The 14,736-nt window shown below is 38.8% G+C and overlaps 1 protein-coding gene across 1 annotated transcript in view; it reads right to left on the bottom strand.

The window, feature by feature from the left end:
* uacab (uveal autoantigen with coiled-coil domains and ankyrin repeats b) overlaps window positions 1-11,088 on the bottom strand; it is a 39,210-nt gene extending 28,122 nt beyond the window's left edge. The window contains exon 1 of the mRNA XM_068571085.1: window positions 10,891-11,088. Coding sequence (XP_068427186.1) covers window positions 10,891-10,938 — 48 coding nt within the window. The 5' untranslated portion in view covers window positions 10,939-11,088. The remainder of the gene's footprint in view (window positions 1-10,890) is intronic.
* Between the last annotated feature and the right edge of the window lie 3,648 nt (window positions 11,089-14,736).

Here is a 14,736-nt window from a genome sequence, read left to right as displayed (position 1 = left end):
CAACAGCTCTGTAACTGTTATGTATCGGGTTAAAATACTAATTTCCTCTGAAATGTCAGCAGCTAACCCGACATATTTTAATAGCCATCATTGAAACAACAATGTCCCGCGGCAGGAGAATTAAAAACAAGCGGGGTTGTGGGCTTTGGCTGTCGGCTGCTGGTGTGGCTGATATTATTGCAGCTGGTCTGACAAAGTAGAGATAAAAGAAGAGAGCAGGGCGGACGAGAGCCATGAGGCTATGAAATGATTTCCAATCAGCTTGTCAGGAACCATTTAGATCACTAATGTAGAAATACTACTCTAGATTACAAGGTCATTTTCTAAAAGAGCAACTCTATAATTTTTTTTAAAAAAAAATAGAATTTGCATTTTCAGTGCTATGAGAGACGGTAAGAGAATACACATTATGGTGAAAGAGACAGAAATGTGTGTGTGTCTACCACCCGTGTTTATACACGTGATGGTGGTACTTTAATGTTGATATGGCCGAAGGGAATATTGTTAAGGAATGAGGGTCGTTTCAAAATAATAATAAAAATGAGGCACCATTAGGGAAATTACCACAGGAGTCTTTGGTCTTCGATGGCCATATTTGGTTCACTGAGGAGCTCTTTAGGCATGCTGGTACTTGGGCTTAAATAGTGGTGGTGATGCTTTTTTGGCCGGCACTTGCGAGTCATCGCACAAGCTCATACAAGGAATGTTCCTGGAGAGTTGGTCAAATGGACTAGGCTTCACAAAAAACATGTAAATACAAAAGTATTTCCCAATAGTCCTATGGAATGTGTTAAAACAATGGTTGCTCAACAACTGAGAGCTGTGGTACGAATAAACCACAGGCCACTAAGTGTGCCTTTAGTTACGCCGGATCGGTAAACATGGTCCACAAGACCACATCTGCCAAATCTTATATGTTATAAGGATTAAGAAAGAAAAAAAGTGTAAGTGTAATAAATGTCACATGAGCTGCTGTATTAAATTCCTAAAAAAAAAAAAAAAACACACACCTTAACTCCCATGGCGAGAGATAACAATCCGGTAGAGACAGAGCAGGTCGTGACTTGCCCCGTCGATAAGTCAAACGCTCTACCCAGTCTTTCCTGTGACCAGGCAGGTCTTCCTGTAAACCCACACCGCAAAATTCCTTCAAAGTGGGTTAACTTGACACTAAGAAGTCACATCATCCCCTTTATAAAATTAGCGAAACTTAACAGTCGACCGCACTGATCTTCTTGTTCCTCATTCTAACTCATTCTACAGTGGTGTTTGTTAGTTTTTAAATTGACTGACTTCTACTTTCTGATGAAGGCGAGGCACTTGTCCATTCTGCAGAGAGAAAGAAAAATACAACTACACACGGTGCACAGCTTGATAAAGCTTAGTCTGAGCCGTTTCACAGCGGTTTGTCTCATCAGCAGAATTGTTGTGCTCCTGTTGCTCAGCATGCCTGACAGTACATACACATGTGAGTGTGTGTCTGTGCGTGTGTATGTCCGATATCACCTGCAGCCCACCCAAAGTCAGTCACTAAACTCAGCCCACTCTCACATGACAACCTCCCTCAACATTGGTAATCTCGCCCTCACTAACCCTACACAGTGTATACTACACATATACAGTCAGCCGACTGCGTGGTCCCCCTGTAATCCCACATGACGAACGCACAAGATGCAAACAAACACTGACATGCATTGCTTCCACACACACACACACACACACACACACACACACACACTTGGGGTCTTTCATAGAGTGAGCCTCTCTGCATGGGAACACAGACGGGTAACACTACTGGGGTGACCTCATGGCTGCCCCATGGAGCCAGACTTTAATCCTAAAAACACAGACTGTCACGCTACCACCTACTCTTCAGCCAACACAGCGTCCAGCCTAAAACAAACTTCTGCTGATCCTGTCTGAGAGTTGGCCTCCAACTGTGAATATAAGTAAAATAGCAATGTGAACAAATAAAAACTACAAGGAAAGCCTGCTGAACACCAAGGAAGACAACAGTTTATTTTTCTTCAGAAAAATACAAACTGACAGAATGGAGCTATCCGTTGGTCCCTCTGTTCTGAACAATATATAAACAAGTACTACAGATGGCTATAACATTTGTACATAAGTGCTCATCAAACCCGTCATCTAGCCAAGATTTCCCGAAACAACCTAAATCAACTGTTGCAGCCAGATTGCAATGACATTAAAACTCTATTTATACTAAGGAGTGGGTGCTGTAGGCTCCCTGCTGTTTTCTTCAGAGTAAATAAAACATAAGCCATTTGGAAAAAAAGAGGCTCTGTTCGCTTTTCCAGTGACACACGTTTAGCGAAGCCATTTCCGCCGCAACCAATTCCGCTAACTTCATCAGAGTGAATGAAACACAATACAGTGACAGTATGGAACGGTCTCCCGGTGAATATTTCCATTACCGCTCCAATCACAAAGTAAATGAAGGAATATAAACAGCTATTGTAGGGAATAAAAGAAAAGCACGATACAGAGTGATCTATTGGACTCCTATTAACCCCTTGGATGAAGTGTGAAACAAGCTTCATTGAGCACATTCACGCTCTCTACAGGACCAACCATTTTCAATTTGGACACTCAACAAGCTTTTCTCTCTGTCACTACCATCTGGCCAAAATGTCAATTTCTTACACGAGATTAAAAACAATGAAGGGAATAAACCCTAACGATGTCTTTCCAATGTTATTTCACAGTATAGCTAACATTGCAGCCTCGATGAGCAACTAGTGGTGCATTGAATGAGTAGTTCATACTGAGACAGCATCATTTACCATCTCAGCTAGTAATTTCTCTTTAATTTAATTCAAGTGTTTGGTTTTGGACAGTCAAGGCAAAAATAAACTCATAAAAAGCACAGATTCAAACTGGTATGAATCTCACAAAATGGCATGACCCAGAATACTTGTGTTGTCCTTTTACACCATTTCAGAAATTAAATCTTGGGCTTCTATGCCATGACGTAAGAGCAATTGTCTGACTATACAAGTCACTGTTGTGGATGAATAGGAAAATGTTTGAAAAACTGGGTACAGTGTGTGATCTCTTGTGTTCATGTGTGACAGCAGTCTTTTGCTCCATTGTATATCTGGAACGTCTTCCTGACAGAGCAGCACAGCAGACCAGCAATTTAGTCTGACAGGCGCTTGTAAGAGGAGGATTTGAAAAGCCTTGTCATCTGACCCGAACAATCACTCAAATGAAACATTCAGTTTATACCAAAAAGCCAGCAACACACATACTTTGGAAATGAGCGAGGAAAGGAAAACATTTTTTTTTCCTTTTTCAAATCCCAAACTTTCTCACCATCACCAGCGGAGGGGTAAGAACGCCTGCTGGGTGTTCTTACCAAGTTGGAGCCTAAACTTGCTGAAGGAGGCTTCTACTTGATCATGTTAAGTAGGTACTCAAGGCTTTATACGCTGCTCAACGGCTTGTGAAGGATTCCTTAGGGGTTCAGCAGACTGCAAGTCCCCTCACCAGGGTAGAATGATTATTATTATTATTGTTACAAAAATCAACAACCTTCTCATCTTTCTATGACACTGAACATTTGAGAATACTACTTCTGCTTCTTGTTCAGATGGGATTTCTCTGATGATGTGAAAGCAGTCTCACATGTAGGGGAATACAGTGGATTTGGTACCTACGCAAGCTGTTTAGTTTAATAGCTTAGGAACAGACAAGACATGAGCAATCATAAAATAAGCTAATAGGGAAAAAAATATAAAATACCTATAAATGTGATTCTTTTTAAGCCAGTAGAGAAGGCTTAGCAGGCCCCAACGGCCCACCACTGGCGGAATGTAATCACTGCATCAGTTGACATCGGTGTGACACTGATAGATATGGTACAATAAGCATTTTTACAATGAATGTCAAAGAGACTGACTCTCTGTGTCTGCACACATTGGTACAGTCCGACAACACTCGCATAGTAGACACTGTATATCCTTTCCTATGCTGCTGTCCTTTTTCTAATAGGATTTACAGGAAAACTGGGGCAGTGTACACTCCTGGGGTTGAAATTACAGCAGTGGGCCATCACAGAGCTCTCCAAAGGGCTGCAGTGGATCACACATATTAAAAGCCTTAGCATGTGATAGCAGGGAAGTGGGACATTGGAACAGAATCTTTCATAATGGTTTAAGTTTCTATGACTTACGATTAGGGCTCTAGGTTTATAAACTGGAATTGTAATTCCTGTTTTAGTTTTGAAAAATGTATTACTGCATCAAAGAAATTATTGTTTATAAGAAATGTGAATTGAATTCATGAATGAATTCGGGCGGGGGGGGGGGGGGGGGGGGATTAGTGAATTAAACAATGTTTAAGTCAAGTCTGATGCTGACTTCTTACACATAATGGGATGATACCATTCAGTTCCACACAGTGAGGCACAGAGTATTGATTCAGTGTGGTAAAGAAATAGGCATCTTCCGACTTGTTTAAAAACGCGTAGCTTTTGCTACGTTTACGCCTCACGTCCACACTGCTCCCGCATTGGTAGCTGTTTTAGTTTGAAAACCCCAAGCTATTTAGAGACACCTGAAAACAACGATGCATACAAGCTTCTTGATTGGGTCTCATCAGTCACAACCCATCCTCGCCCCGATTGGTCCTCTGCCTTTATCACGTAAATCTTATGCGGAAGACCACAAACCTCCATTACGGATTCAGTGCTTTATTCAACACGGATAGCGAATTAAAGGCCTTGTTGGCTGTGCTAGCATCTGTTGCGATGTTAAATTATACTACTGCCTACATGCGAAGCAGGGAAGCTATAATTCAAGGGCTTTGCAATAACGTATGTGTCTAGCAGCATTATCAGACCTGATCGTGTGATGTGTGTTTTCAGGCGTGGAACTATCATGTTACCTTTTCACAGCCCTTATACACACTCTCCTTTTGTTACGACTTCCCAACAATACAGCTGAACTTCATCTGGCTCTACTATGCTATGATAAACCACTCCCATAACAACACTTCAAGGGTGCGGGCGGCTCTCTGGTTTCATACTTTAGGATGCCTGCTGGGGGCGAAGACAACATAAAGACAGGTGGGAAAGGTGGGAACAGGAACACAATGAAGCAGGAAAATATGGCGCAAACTCCCCGTAGAAATGGAAAGGGAGTTATAAATCCAAAATATTGTGTCCTGAAACCATGCAAGTGGATGATAATAATAATAATAATAATAATAATAATACGTATTGAGGCAAATATAATGACAAGCAGACAATTGACTTAAAATCGGTGAAATTTAATATTAAACAGCCCTGCTGCCATGAAGGCTGTGAGTCACACGTGCTATTTAATAACAACAGAGGAGCACAAAGCTGTCGAAGAGGTGGCAAATACTTGACTGCATGCTTCATCCTTGATTCACTGCTTTCATTATACTTTTTTAAGTCTGCCGAAGGAAGCTTCTCATCAGGTGAGGGTTCAACCCAACACCAACGAAGGCTTCCGAGTTGCTTTGGGGTTCAGCCCTTTAAAGTCTGTCCAGACTAGATATCAGAGGTGTTTGCAGAAGAATACTGACAAGCTCTTTGTCTCCCCCAACATGTCACAACATGATGGGATGGAAAATAAACATTAAGTTACAGCAACAGAACCATAAAATATCATAAAGCGTAGTTATTGATCAGAGATCTTTATCGTCAACTGACAAAAAGTAGTGTTTTTTTTTGCTCCACAGTAAACATGTCTTTGATGATTAACCCAAATGCCAGCAGTTCATAAGGAGTGTGTCTTTGTATTACTTTCATTTTAGCCTGATAATCGTTTCCATTACACTTTGAACCTTTATCCAAACATTAAACCAGGACCAAAAATACTCAGAGCTCAATAAATATATCGCAGGCTTGATTAGTGGAGGATCCCCGTATTATATCAATATTTCCAAAATGGGTATTTTGCCCATCTTAAGGACTCCCTGGCCGAATAGATACTGATGTATTTAAAATGGGACCTTTCTAGTTAAATAAAAAGGATAATTTAAGTTATGTTATGGAAATTCATATTTTTTCGACAAATCATCATTTCGTCCACTTTTTTTTTAGCCGACTTGCTCAACAAATAAATGTCAGTACACTTCCACTACATTACAGGATGAATATTGTTGTGTTGTTCTATTGTAAACAAAGTCATGTTTGCCTTCATTGTTATGCCCCAAAATGCATTGCGAGCATCCTTAAGATCCAAATATACAGGTTGAGTACATTTATTTTCACTAAATTATTTTTGGGCACTTTATGTCTTTAGTTGAGTTTTTTTTTAAACTAGGGGTAAAACAAGTATTCCATGAGTGCATGGGAAACAAACAAACAAACAAACAAACAAACAACCATACATACATACACACATACACACACACACACACACACACACACACACACATACAGCCAGACTTTAAAATTACCAATAAATAATAAGGAGGCAAAATCAAGACTTTATCGGAAATGGATGCTGAACATTGACAGAACTGCCTGTCCATGTTCCAGCGAGCAAAATGCAACTGAGGCTCTTGAGAATGAGAAAAACATTGTGAGATGACATAACAAGCCTTTGCAAGGCTAGCAATGAACCTTCCTCAGAAGGTTCACGTGGGCTGCAGAGTGGATGAAAGCTACAGTGTTTCCCTCCTTCATTGTAGAAATCAGCCTGATTTTACTGTCTTTTGGGAATACGCACAAAACACAGCGTATTGTTCGACAATTTACAGAGCAGATGTTTGCTGTGACAACAAGCTGTGTGACAGCTTAGACTAATCTCAAAACTAACAAGGAAATCCAGTTTTGTATTTTTCTCCAGGAGCTCTCTTATCTGCTCCGTTTTGCTGTAGCGGAATCATTTTTATCCAACATATTTTATTTAGAAAAACTGGGTTTGTGGCCAGCTAAGGCGATTGCGAAATGTTAGGTCCCACCAGAGCATTTGATCTTAATCTTGCAGAGGACATCCTTATTTAGACATGTTCTTCTGCTTTCTTATTTGTCTGTCAATAGAAAGATTACATATGTTATTGCCAAAATCTTTGACAACATGTATGAAAAGCTACTGATGGTTGTATATTAATGTCTCTGTCCCTTTAATGGCTAAATGAAAAACACGTAAGGAATATTGTTAATCAATAAGTTGATTGAAAATACATCAGCGTCTATTTCAATAATCAATTAATTGTTGTGAGACAAAATCATGGGAAAAACATCTGCTTCCAACTTCTCCAATGTGAAGATTTGCTGCCGTTCTCTGTTTTATGTTTTGTAAACGCTCTATCTTTGTGTTTTAAAGTGCTGGTCGAACAAAACAAGAGATTAGAGGAGGTCACCTTGGGCTGTGGGAATCTACACTTTATTTATTCCTTGTGAAAATAAACAGATTTAACGAAAAATTAATTCATAATTACTTAAAGTCCAAGTCATACATTTATGTCTGTCAAACTTAAAAACTTAATAAATCCTTGTTTTTCTGCCATTGAGAACAGATGGTAAGTATAAGCCTACGTGATCATTCTCGTCATGAGAAGCCTTGGAATCCAGTTTTCTACTGAAGAGAATGACTGAGACTGGAGCCTTGAGCCAAAACTAAGACCTAGGCCTGCCTTTAGTCTTCAGCTGGTATTGAGGGAATGTATTCTGGTCACTGAGTTTGTTTTGCAGATACCTTAAATGGTTCAGTTTGCATTCCTTGGCTGAAATAAGTTCTCATTAATATTTAATGGTTAAACCAGATTGATGAATAATGACAAATCAATAAAAAAAAAAGACGTCAAGTCTGAGTTGGCAGTTCCTGGCTTCTATGTGAAGGCAATTTAGGGGTCATTTGAGTTGAGGAAATATAAGTGAATCAATATATTATTACTTAGTAGATGGTAGAAAAGATAATACATGGAGTGGAAGAGGCCAGAACACACCGGCAGTTTGTTCAAATACTAAAAAATCCCCACTCGGAAGACACTGAGGTTTTTTTCTTAACTATTAGTCATCATACCAGGAAGTTGTGAATGAGTTCACCTCCCGCACAATATGTTGCAATGAGGAAAGCATGCATCTAAAAACAATTACAGTACGATGTGATGCTGTCAGTCTAATGCGTCTTTGCTGATAATATATATATATATATATATATGTATTTTTTTTATGAAAATAAAGTTTCAGACGGTGATGATCTGATATGGAATGAATGATAACCATGACTTTACATTTAGCAGCACAAAAAACACTGAACTAAGACACAGTACGTCTTTGAGGGACTACCATCCATTGAGGTACCATCTTCTGAAGTTACTGTGAGGAACTATTAACTGGTTATTAAACTGCCTCAATTGAATATTGCTGCCTCTATATGACCCACATGAGTAAACAAGACCAACAGCATGAGTATTTGCTATTTTTGCAGTGCACACGGTGGGATTCTGAGTGCAATCAGATGTAATCAAGCAGAGCTGCTCTGCCAGTCCCCACTGGGAGCCACGCCACTGGAGGCAGGCAGTATTGCGGGGTTTGCTGGGGGGAGGTGAGGGGGAGGTGAGGGAATACCAGAGTCAGGACTACAAGGAGCAGACAGTCAAAACCTGCTGCAGTAGAATGAGCACGAAACACTACAACGTTCATCCACAAGGACCGCCAAAGGTTTTCCCAATGGTATACAGTATCTGTCTGCACAGAGGAATGCAATAGGAATGTTATAGAATCATCACTCAGACAGACGTGCGTAAATGTCATGGGTGTTTCCACCTCCACCTGCTTTTGAGGCACCTCTATGACAAAGTAGGACAAAAAAAAGGTTGAATCTTAAATGTCTGCCCCTGACAGACGGAGTGAGACAACCATCATCGTGGATAAAATACCATTTCATTGTCAAAGGGCTTTTTTCTCTCCCTTTATAAAAAAAGGGGCTAGATAGTTTACCACACACACACACACACACACACACACACACACACACACACACACACACACACACACACACACACACACACACACACACACACACACACACACACACACACACACACACACACACACACACACACACAGCTTCTCTGGCTCTGTGCCTTTCTCATGGTAATTGCTAGGAGCTGAAAACAGAGTGCAGTGCCAAACACCCACAGCATGTAGAACTGTGCAGAATTGTAATGACTGTCTATTGAGCAAAGTTCATAGGCTGTTGCCGGAGAGCAAAGAATGAATACTAAATTATGGCCTAGTGTGTGGTTACTCGAGCTGCAAAGCATAGACCTGATGGATATTATGAAAAGTGATTATACTGTGTTATTCATTCAATACTCTGGTCTGTAACACATGCAGACTTATCTTGACAACAAAATTACAGTCACATTCCTCAGGGGACTTACGGTGTATCCACGGAGCCATGACGGCTACCCACAATACATTCTATACAAATGAGAGGTTGTGATGACATATTTCAACGTCTTTTGTATTTTGTGGCAGGATAACTGCATTTCTCTTGAAATAAGATATACACTCAGTTGTCAGTTTATTAGGTACACCTTGCTAAAACCAATTTAGTCTCACATAACATGCAGTAAATCTGACTTTCATTGAGGTCAGAAATTGGTTTAAGATAGACGTTGATATACTTTGTGGTCATTATTGAACTGAAATTATTCTGATTAATTTATTAGGAAGCATTATCATAATAGATTTAGTCATTTTTCGAACACAAATGCCATACAGTCTTCGCTTTAAGCTTCTCAAATGTGAGGATTTGGTTCTTTTCTCTGACATGTTTTTGATTCTGACATGTATGATGGTGAACTATGTATATTTGGCTTGTATATGAAGAAATCATCTTAGGCTCTGAGAAATAACGTATAAACCAGAAAGCAACAAAATAATGATTATAAAGCTAAGTCAACACCTTTTCTACAGTATGTTTTATTTACTGCAGAAATATTGTATTAGCAGTGTAGTAAAGTAATTTTATTCAAGTACTGTAACGAAACCATTTTGAGGTACTACAATGAATTGTAGTTTTTACGCCACTGGATTTATTTTATATTTAGTTGCATGGCAAAGATTTGGATCATTTCAAAATATTAAAATCCAATCAAAAAGGTATAATTGTGGATTACGCTTCACAGCTGTAAATTAAGTCATTCAAATCAGCCTTTACCAAGTGCAACATTAACTTATTAATGAGATGGGCTAACGTACATACAATGTACTTTTACTTTTGGTACATTAAGTATATTTTGAATGACAACACTTGTGAATACTTATGCTTAACTTTTAGTCGTATATTTCTACACTGTGGTATAACGATTTGTACTTAAGTAAAAGATGGGAGTACTTCTTCCGCTACTGTAGTATTTTGATGCATTAGTTTTAGCTCAGTTTCCCTAATAAGCAGCAAGCGTTTCACATCTGTTGTGGAGATGCTGCATTCAATAAAAACCCGCATTTGAACCTCCAGCTCTCGGTTGTTTTTGTGTGTGATAACAAGCCGGGGAAGAGACTCTTTGCTGCACTTATTTGATGAGTTAACTCTCGCCCCCCGCCACGTTACGTGAATACAACAACAACACCGTCAGCTGCTTCTGATAGAGGCCACTTCGTGAACCAACTGAACGGATGCGGGGCAATAAAACGGTGTCGGGCCACATCCACGCTCTCTCACGGCGGAGGGGCAGGTGCTTAAACGTACAACCTCCCCGCACAGCCGTGGGAACAAGACTGCGGTTAGCGTGGCTGTTCGGGACAAGAGGGCTACAAACAACAACCTCCCCGGTGTTAAAGCACAACGCCACAGTTTAGTTTCCGCGGTAGGAGGCGAGGATGTTCGCCAAACGTACGTTAGTCGGTACAGAAAATAATTAAAAAAGACAACTTACTGTGATGGTAACTTCGTGCTTTTTCAATCGATACTTGAGGCTCTTCATCTTGTGACGCGTTGGTTTCTAGTATTAAAAGTTTCCTTTGGTTAATAAGTTCATAAATAGCATTAAAAAAACTTCACAGGAAGTTCAGGAGAAGTTTATCTTTTCCCCCTTTTTTTACGGAGCGAGTTTCACCTGACGCCTAACCGCAACTTCTACTCGCCTTTTGATTGACGACCAGTGGAGCCAATCAAACCGAAGCGTACGCGGCTGTGTTACATTTGCGCCAATCGGTGACGTTGGAGGGCGGGACTTCCTTCTAAAAAATCGTTGGGAGACGTTTGTGACATCCTGGGACAGGGGAGGGAAAGCCTGGTATGACGTCAGGCGTACCTGAAGACCGAAACACCTTGAAAAAATATATTTTAATCTATTAACAATTTGGTACCATTATCTCAGTGGAAACTATTTAGCATTAAGGTGTACATTTAATCTGCTATGAAAAATATGTAAATAATTACCCAAGCTGTTACCTGGATACCTGTCTGTTTACACGTCACGGATGACCGAGCTCACTGCATTGTGGCTGCCTGGTCGTTATGAAACTTACACTCAATAACACTATTATGCATTTCAGGAAGAAATATGCAACGGTGGAAGAAGTTCTCAGACTTATATTTGAGTAAAAGTAGTAATACCACAGTGTAGAAGTAAAACATCCTGTACGCACACATTTTGCATCAATAATATGAGCTCTCAAATAAATGTAGTCTGCTAAAATGTACAATATTGTAGTAGAGAAGAAGTATTAAGTAACATGAAATGGAAATGGAAAAGTTAAGTCGAGAACATTTAATGATGTATTTTGGCACTGACACTCAGTGAATACGAATAATTTATTTACTATTGATACTCAGAGTAGATACATTGAATGGAATCTGTCAACAATCTCCAAGAATAAATAAACTTTCCTCAGCAGCATTTATATAAAGTTATATCTCTCTGCATATCTACAAATAAACTATTGACTTAACATATTTACTTAACTATAGCGTACAAACAGTATTTTATCTATCTTGTAATGGTGTGCCTCATTTGCTGCTTTAGATAAACAACAATAGCAATATCTCAAACTTAGCGACGTTATCTTCATCCTTTAGGCCAAACATTCTATATCTATTATCCTTAACATACATCTCAGATAAAAAGTATCTGGGAGAACATTTCCTCTATACAGCATAGATACAGTGAGACTATTGATGTGTGGTTCACTGTACAGTATGTACATCGTTTTACAAAGCCCGTGAGGTTACTAACATCAGTATATGAAATGCAGCTAAAGTGAGGTCTAAACAACACTCATCTGTCCTTGAAACGTCTCATCCCGCCATTCTATATCAATATAAAATATTACAGAGTAAGATCGGGCGAATATGTAATACGACAGAAAATGTATCATTCATACCAAACACTATTATACCTTAGGTATTTTTGTTCTGAAGTCTAAACTTTAGACTTTCTTATTACACTTGATAACCTTTTGCCACGTCTCAAAAATACTTAGAGGTCTTTAAAGGAGGAAATAAAATTCTAATTGTTAGAACAGCTGATTGTAATCAGTGAAATATTGATTTGGCAGTTCATCATAGAAACATTGATCTAAAGGTGTGCAAATGCTAGAAACATATTTAGCTACATATCCTTGTTCCTTGTTGTTTACATTTGCAGAATGTTTGTTTTATGCTTTATTGATATAAATACACTCAGACTTACAAACAAATTAACAGGGAAGCGGGCAATGGTAAAAATGTAACTACACAATCTATTGAGGGCCTAAAGTACACATTTGAGGTACTTTACTTATTCACTATTTCCATTGTATACAATGTTTTACTTCACTACATCTCAAATTCTAGTAAAATACTTTTTACTCTATTTTGCATTTTTATCTTTTAGTTTAACAGCTTTACTTTTCAGATTAGTTTTCCAACCCTCTTCCTGTATATGTTGAATGATTGTGATAAACTGAAGGGACAAAGTGTTCCACTATGTGTTCAACAACACCTCCTACGCCTCATTCAAGAAAAACTATTCAAAACCCTCTTAGATCTGCTGGATCCGCATCATCACAAAGCTGAAAGCCGGTGCTCATGAAAGGACACGTTGTTCTCACAGGACGGCAACGCTGCAAATGTCCTGGTAGAAAATGATACATTGCTGAATAGAAAACTAGCTAAAACTTAACAAAGTAGAAATAGTTAAAATCAGCAAAACTGTAAACAGTTACATGGAACATAGGCGACACATGAATGCATCAATAATATTAATCCAAAGACATTATATATACTATAAAACACTGAAAGGGACCATTTTACTGCATAATGAATATTTTTACGTTTTACATTTAGCTGATAATACTTATACACCTATACTTTTTACTTACACAAGGTTTTGAATGCAGGCCTTTGCTCGGTAGTATAGTGGAGTATTTGCAGTGTGGAAGGATGCTCTTACTTCAGTAAAGGAGGGGCCGACCTCCCTAAAGGTTTAATCATCAGGTAGAGCAGCAAGTTTTTGAAGGGGAATGAAACAAAAGGAGGAAACGCTGCCCCCTTGTGATGTCTAATCACACGATACAAAAGCAATGAGTCACTCAATAAACAAATAGCTCGATAACAAGTAGCCTATACGTAAAACTAACAAAATCGAGTCGATGGACTTTCGTTGAACCCAAAGTGGCATTTCCAGTCCTGGTTGATTTTGAACAATGGAATTTGGAGTTTCCCTAATTGTGTGATAGATATTATTGTGTACAAGGGAAAGAAACTGAAATGCAGCATTATTCCAAAGACATCGTGTTGGGTAATACTGCAAATATATAGGAATATAGCAACACTTTAATCGGTGAGCCTCAAGACTCGATCACCTTTGTGTTTCCTCCTTTGCAGATAGATAACTAATTACTTAACAGACGTGTTTTGATGAAAATATTCAGAGCTTGCCACTTTAACATGAGTTGTAGTACAACAAACATGCTAACGCTATCGATGTTTCACATTATATTTGAATCAGTCAAACGTTTGCCCTTGTCTTCATGGCAACAGGGTTACAATGGAGACACTGAAGCAGTTGCTTTTCCCTCAGTATCGTCTGCAGGCAATACTTTGGCCGCCGGGTATGGAGAGCCTTTGTTTAAGTAAAAGTACTATTGTGTACTGGTTGAAGGTAAACTGACATACACCTACATTTACCGAAGTATTTCACTTATGTACAATTGTATATTTTTCATGTACTGAACATGTGTGTGTGAAATATGGATGTTTTTTGCCAATATTTAACCATGTGTACTTACTTCCCTGTCAGTTCTGATTCTTTGCAGAACAGTGATGACAACGAATAAATATTATTTATAATATAAGAAGATATTTTATAAGAACAAAAACACAGTAATCCATAAAAAATTGTGTAAAAACATTTTTTCTTTTCTTTTTTTTTACAAATTGATACAAATGAACAGGATACAGATACAAAAACATCAACTGCTGAGTGATGACCATGTGATCCAGCAATAAATTGCACCTTGTGTGGCAGAACACTAATAAATACAGACATGCAACAGCAACAAATATCTACCGGGTGTAATGCTCAAAAACACCTACGAGCTGCTTGTGGAAACAGTAACTTATCAACAGAAAAAAATAAAAAAACTTGTGACTTTTCAAATGAGTAAGAGAGGAAAAGGACAAAGAGAGAGAAAAGAAGAGAGAGACTCAACAAAACAAAAAAATACTTGTTTTTTTTACTTAACTGTGTCTTTGTGGAGGGAGCGGATCAGTGCAAGGGAAAATAAATCTCATCCGA

This window comes from Clinocottus analis, unplaced genomic scaffold (genome assembly GCF_023055335.1).
Source record: "Clinocottus analis isolate CAN_PGR_092001 unplaced genomic scaffold, fCliAna1.0.p SCAF_1, whole genome shotgun sequence".
NCBI lineage: Eukaryota > Metazoa > Chordata > Actinopteri > Perciformes > Cottidae > Clinocottus > Clinocottus analis.
The sequence above is the reverse complement of the archived record's forward strand: the minus strand, read 5'-3'. Positions and strand labels throughout refer to the sequence as shown.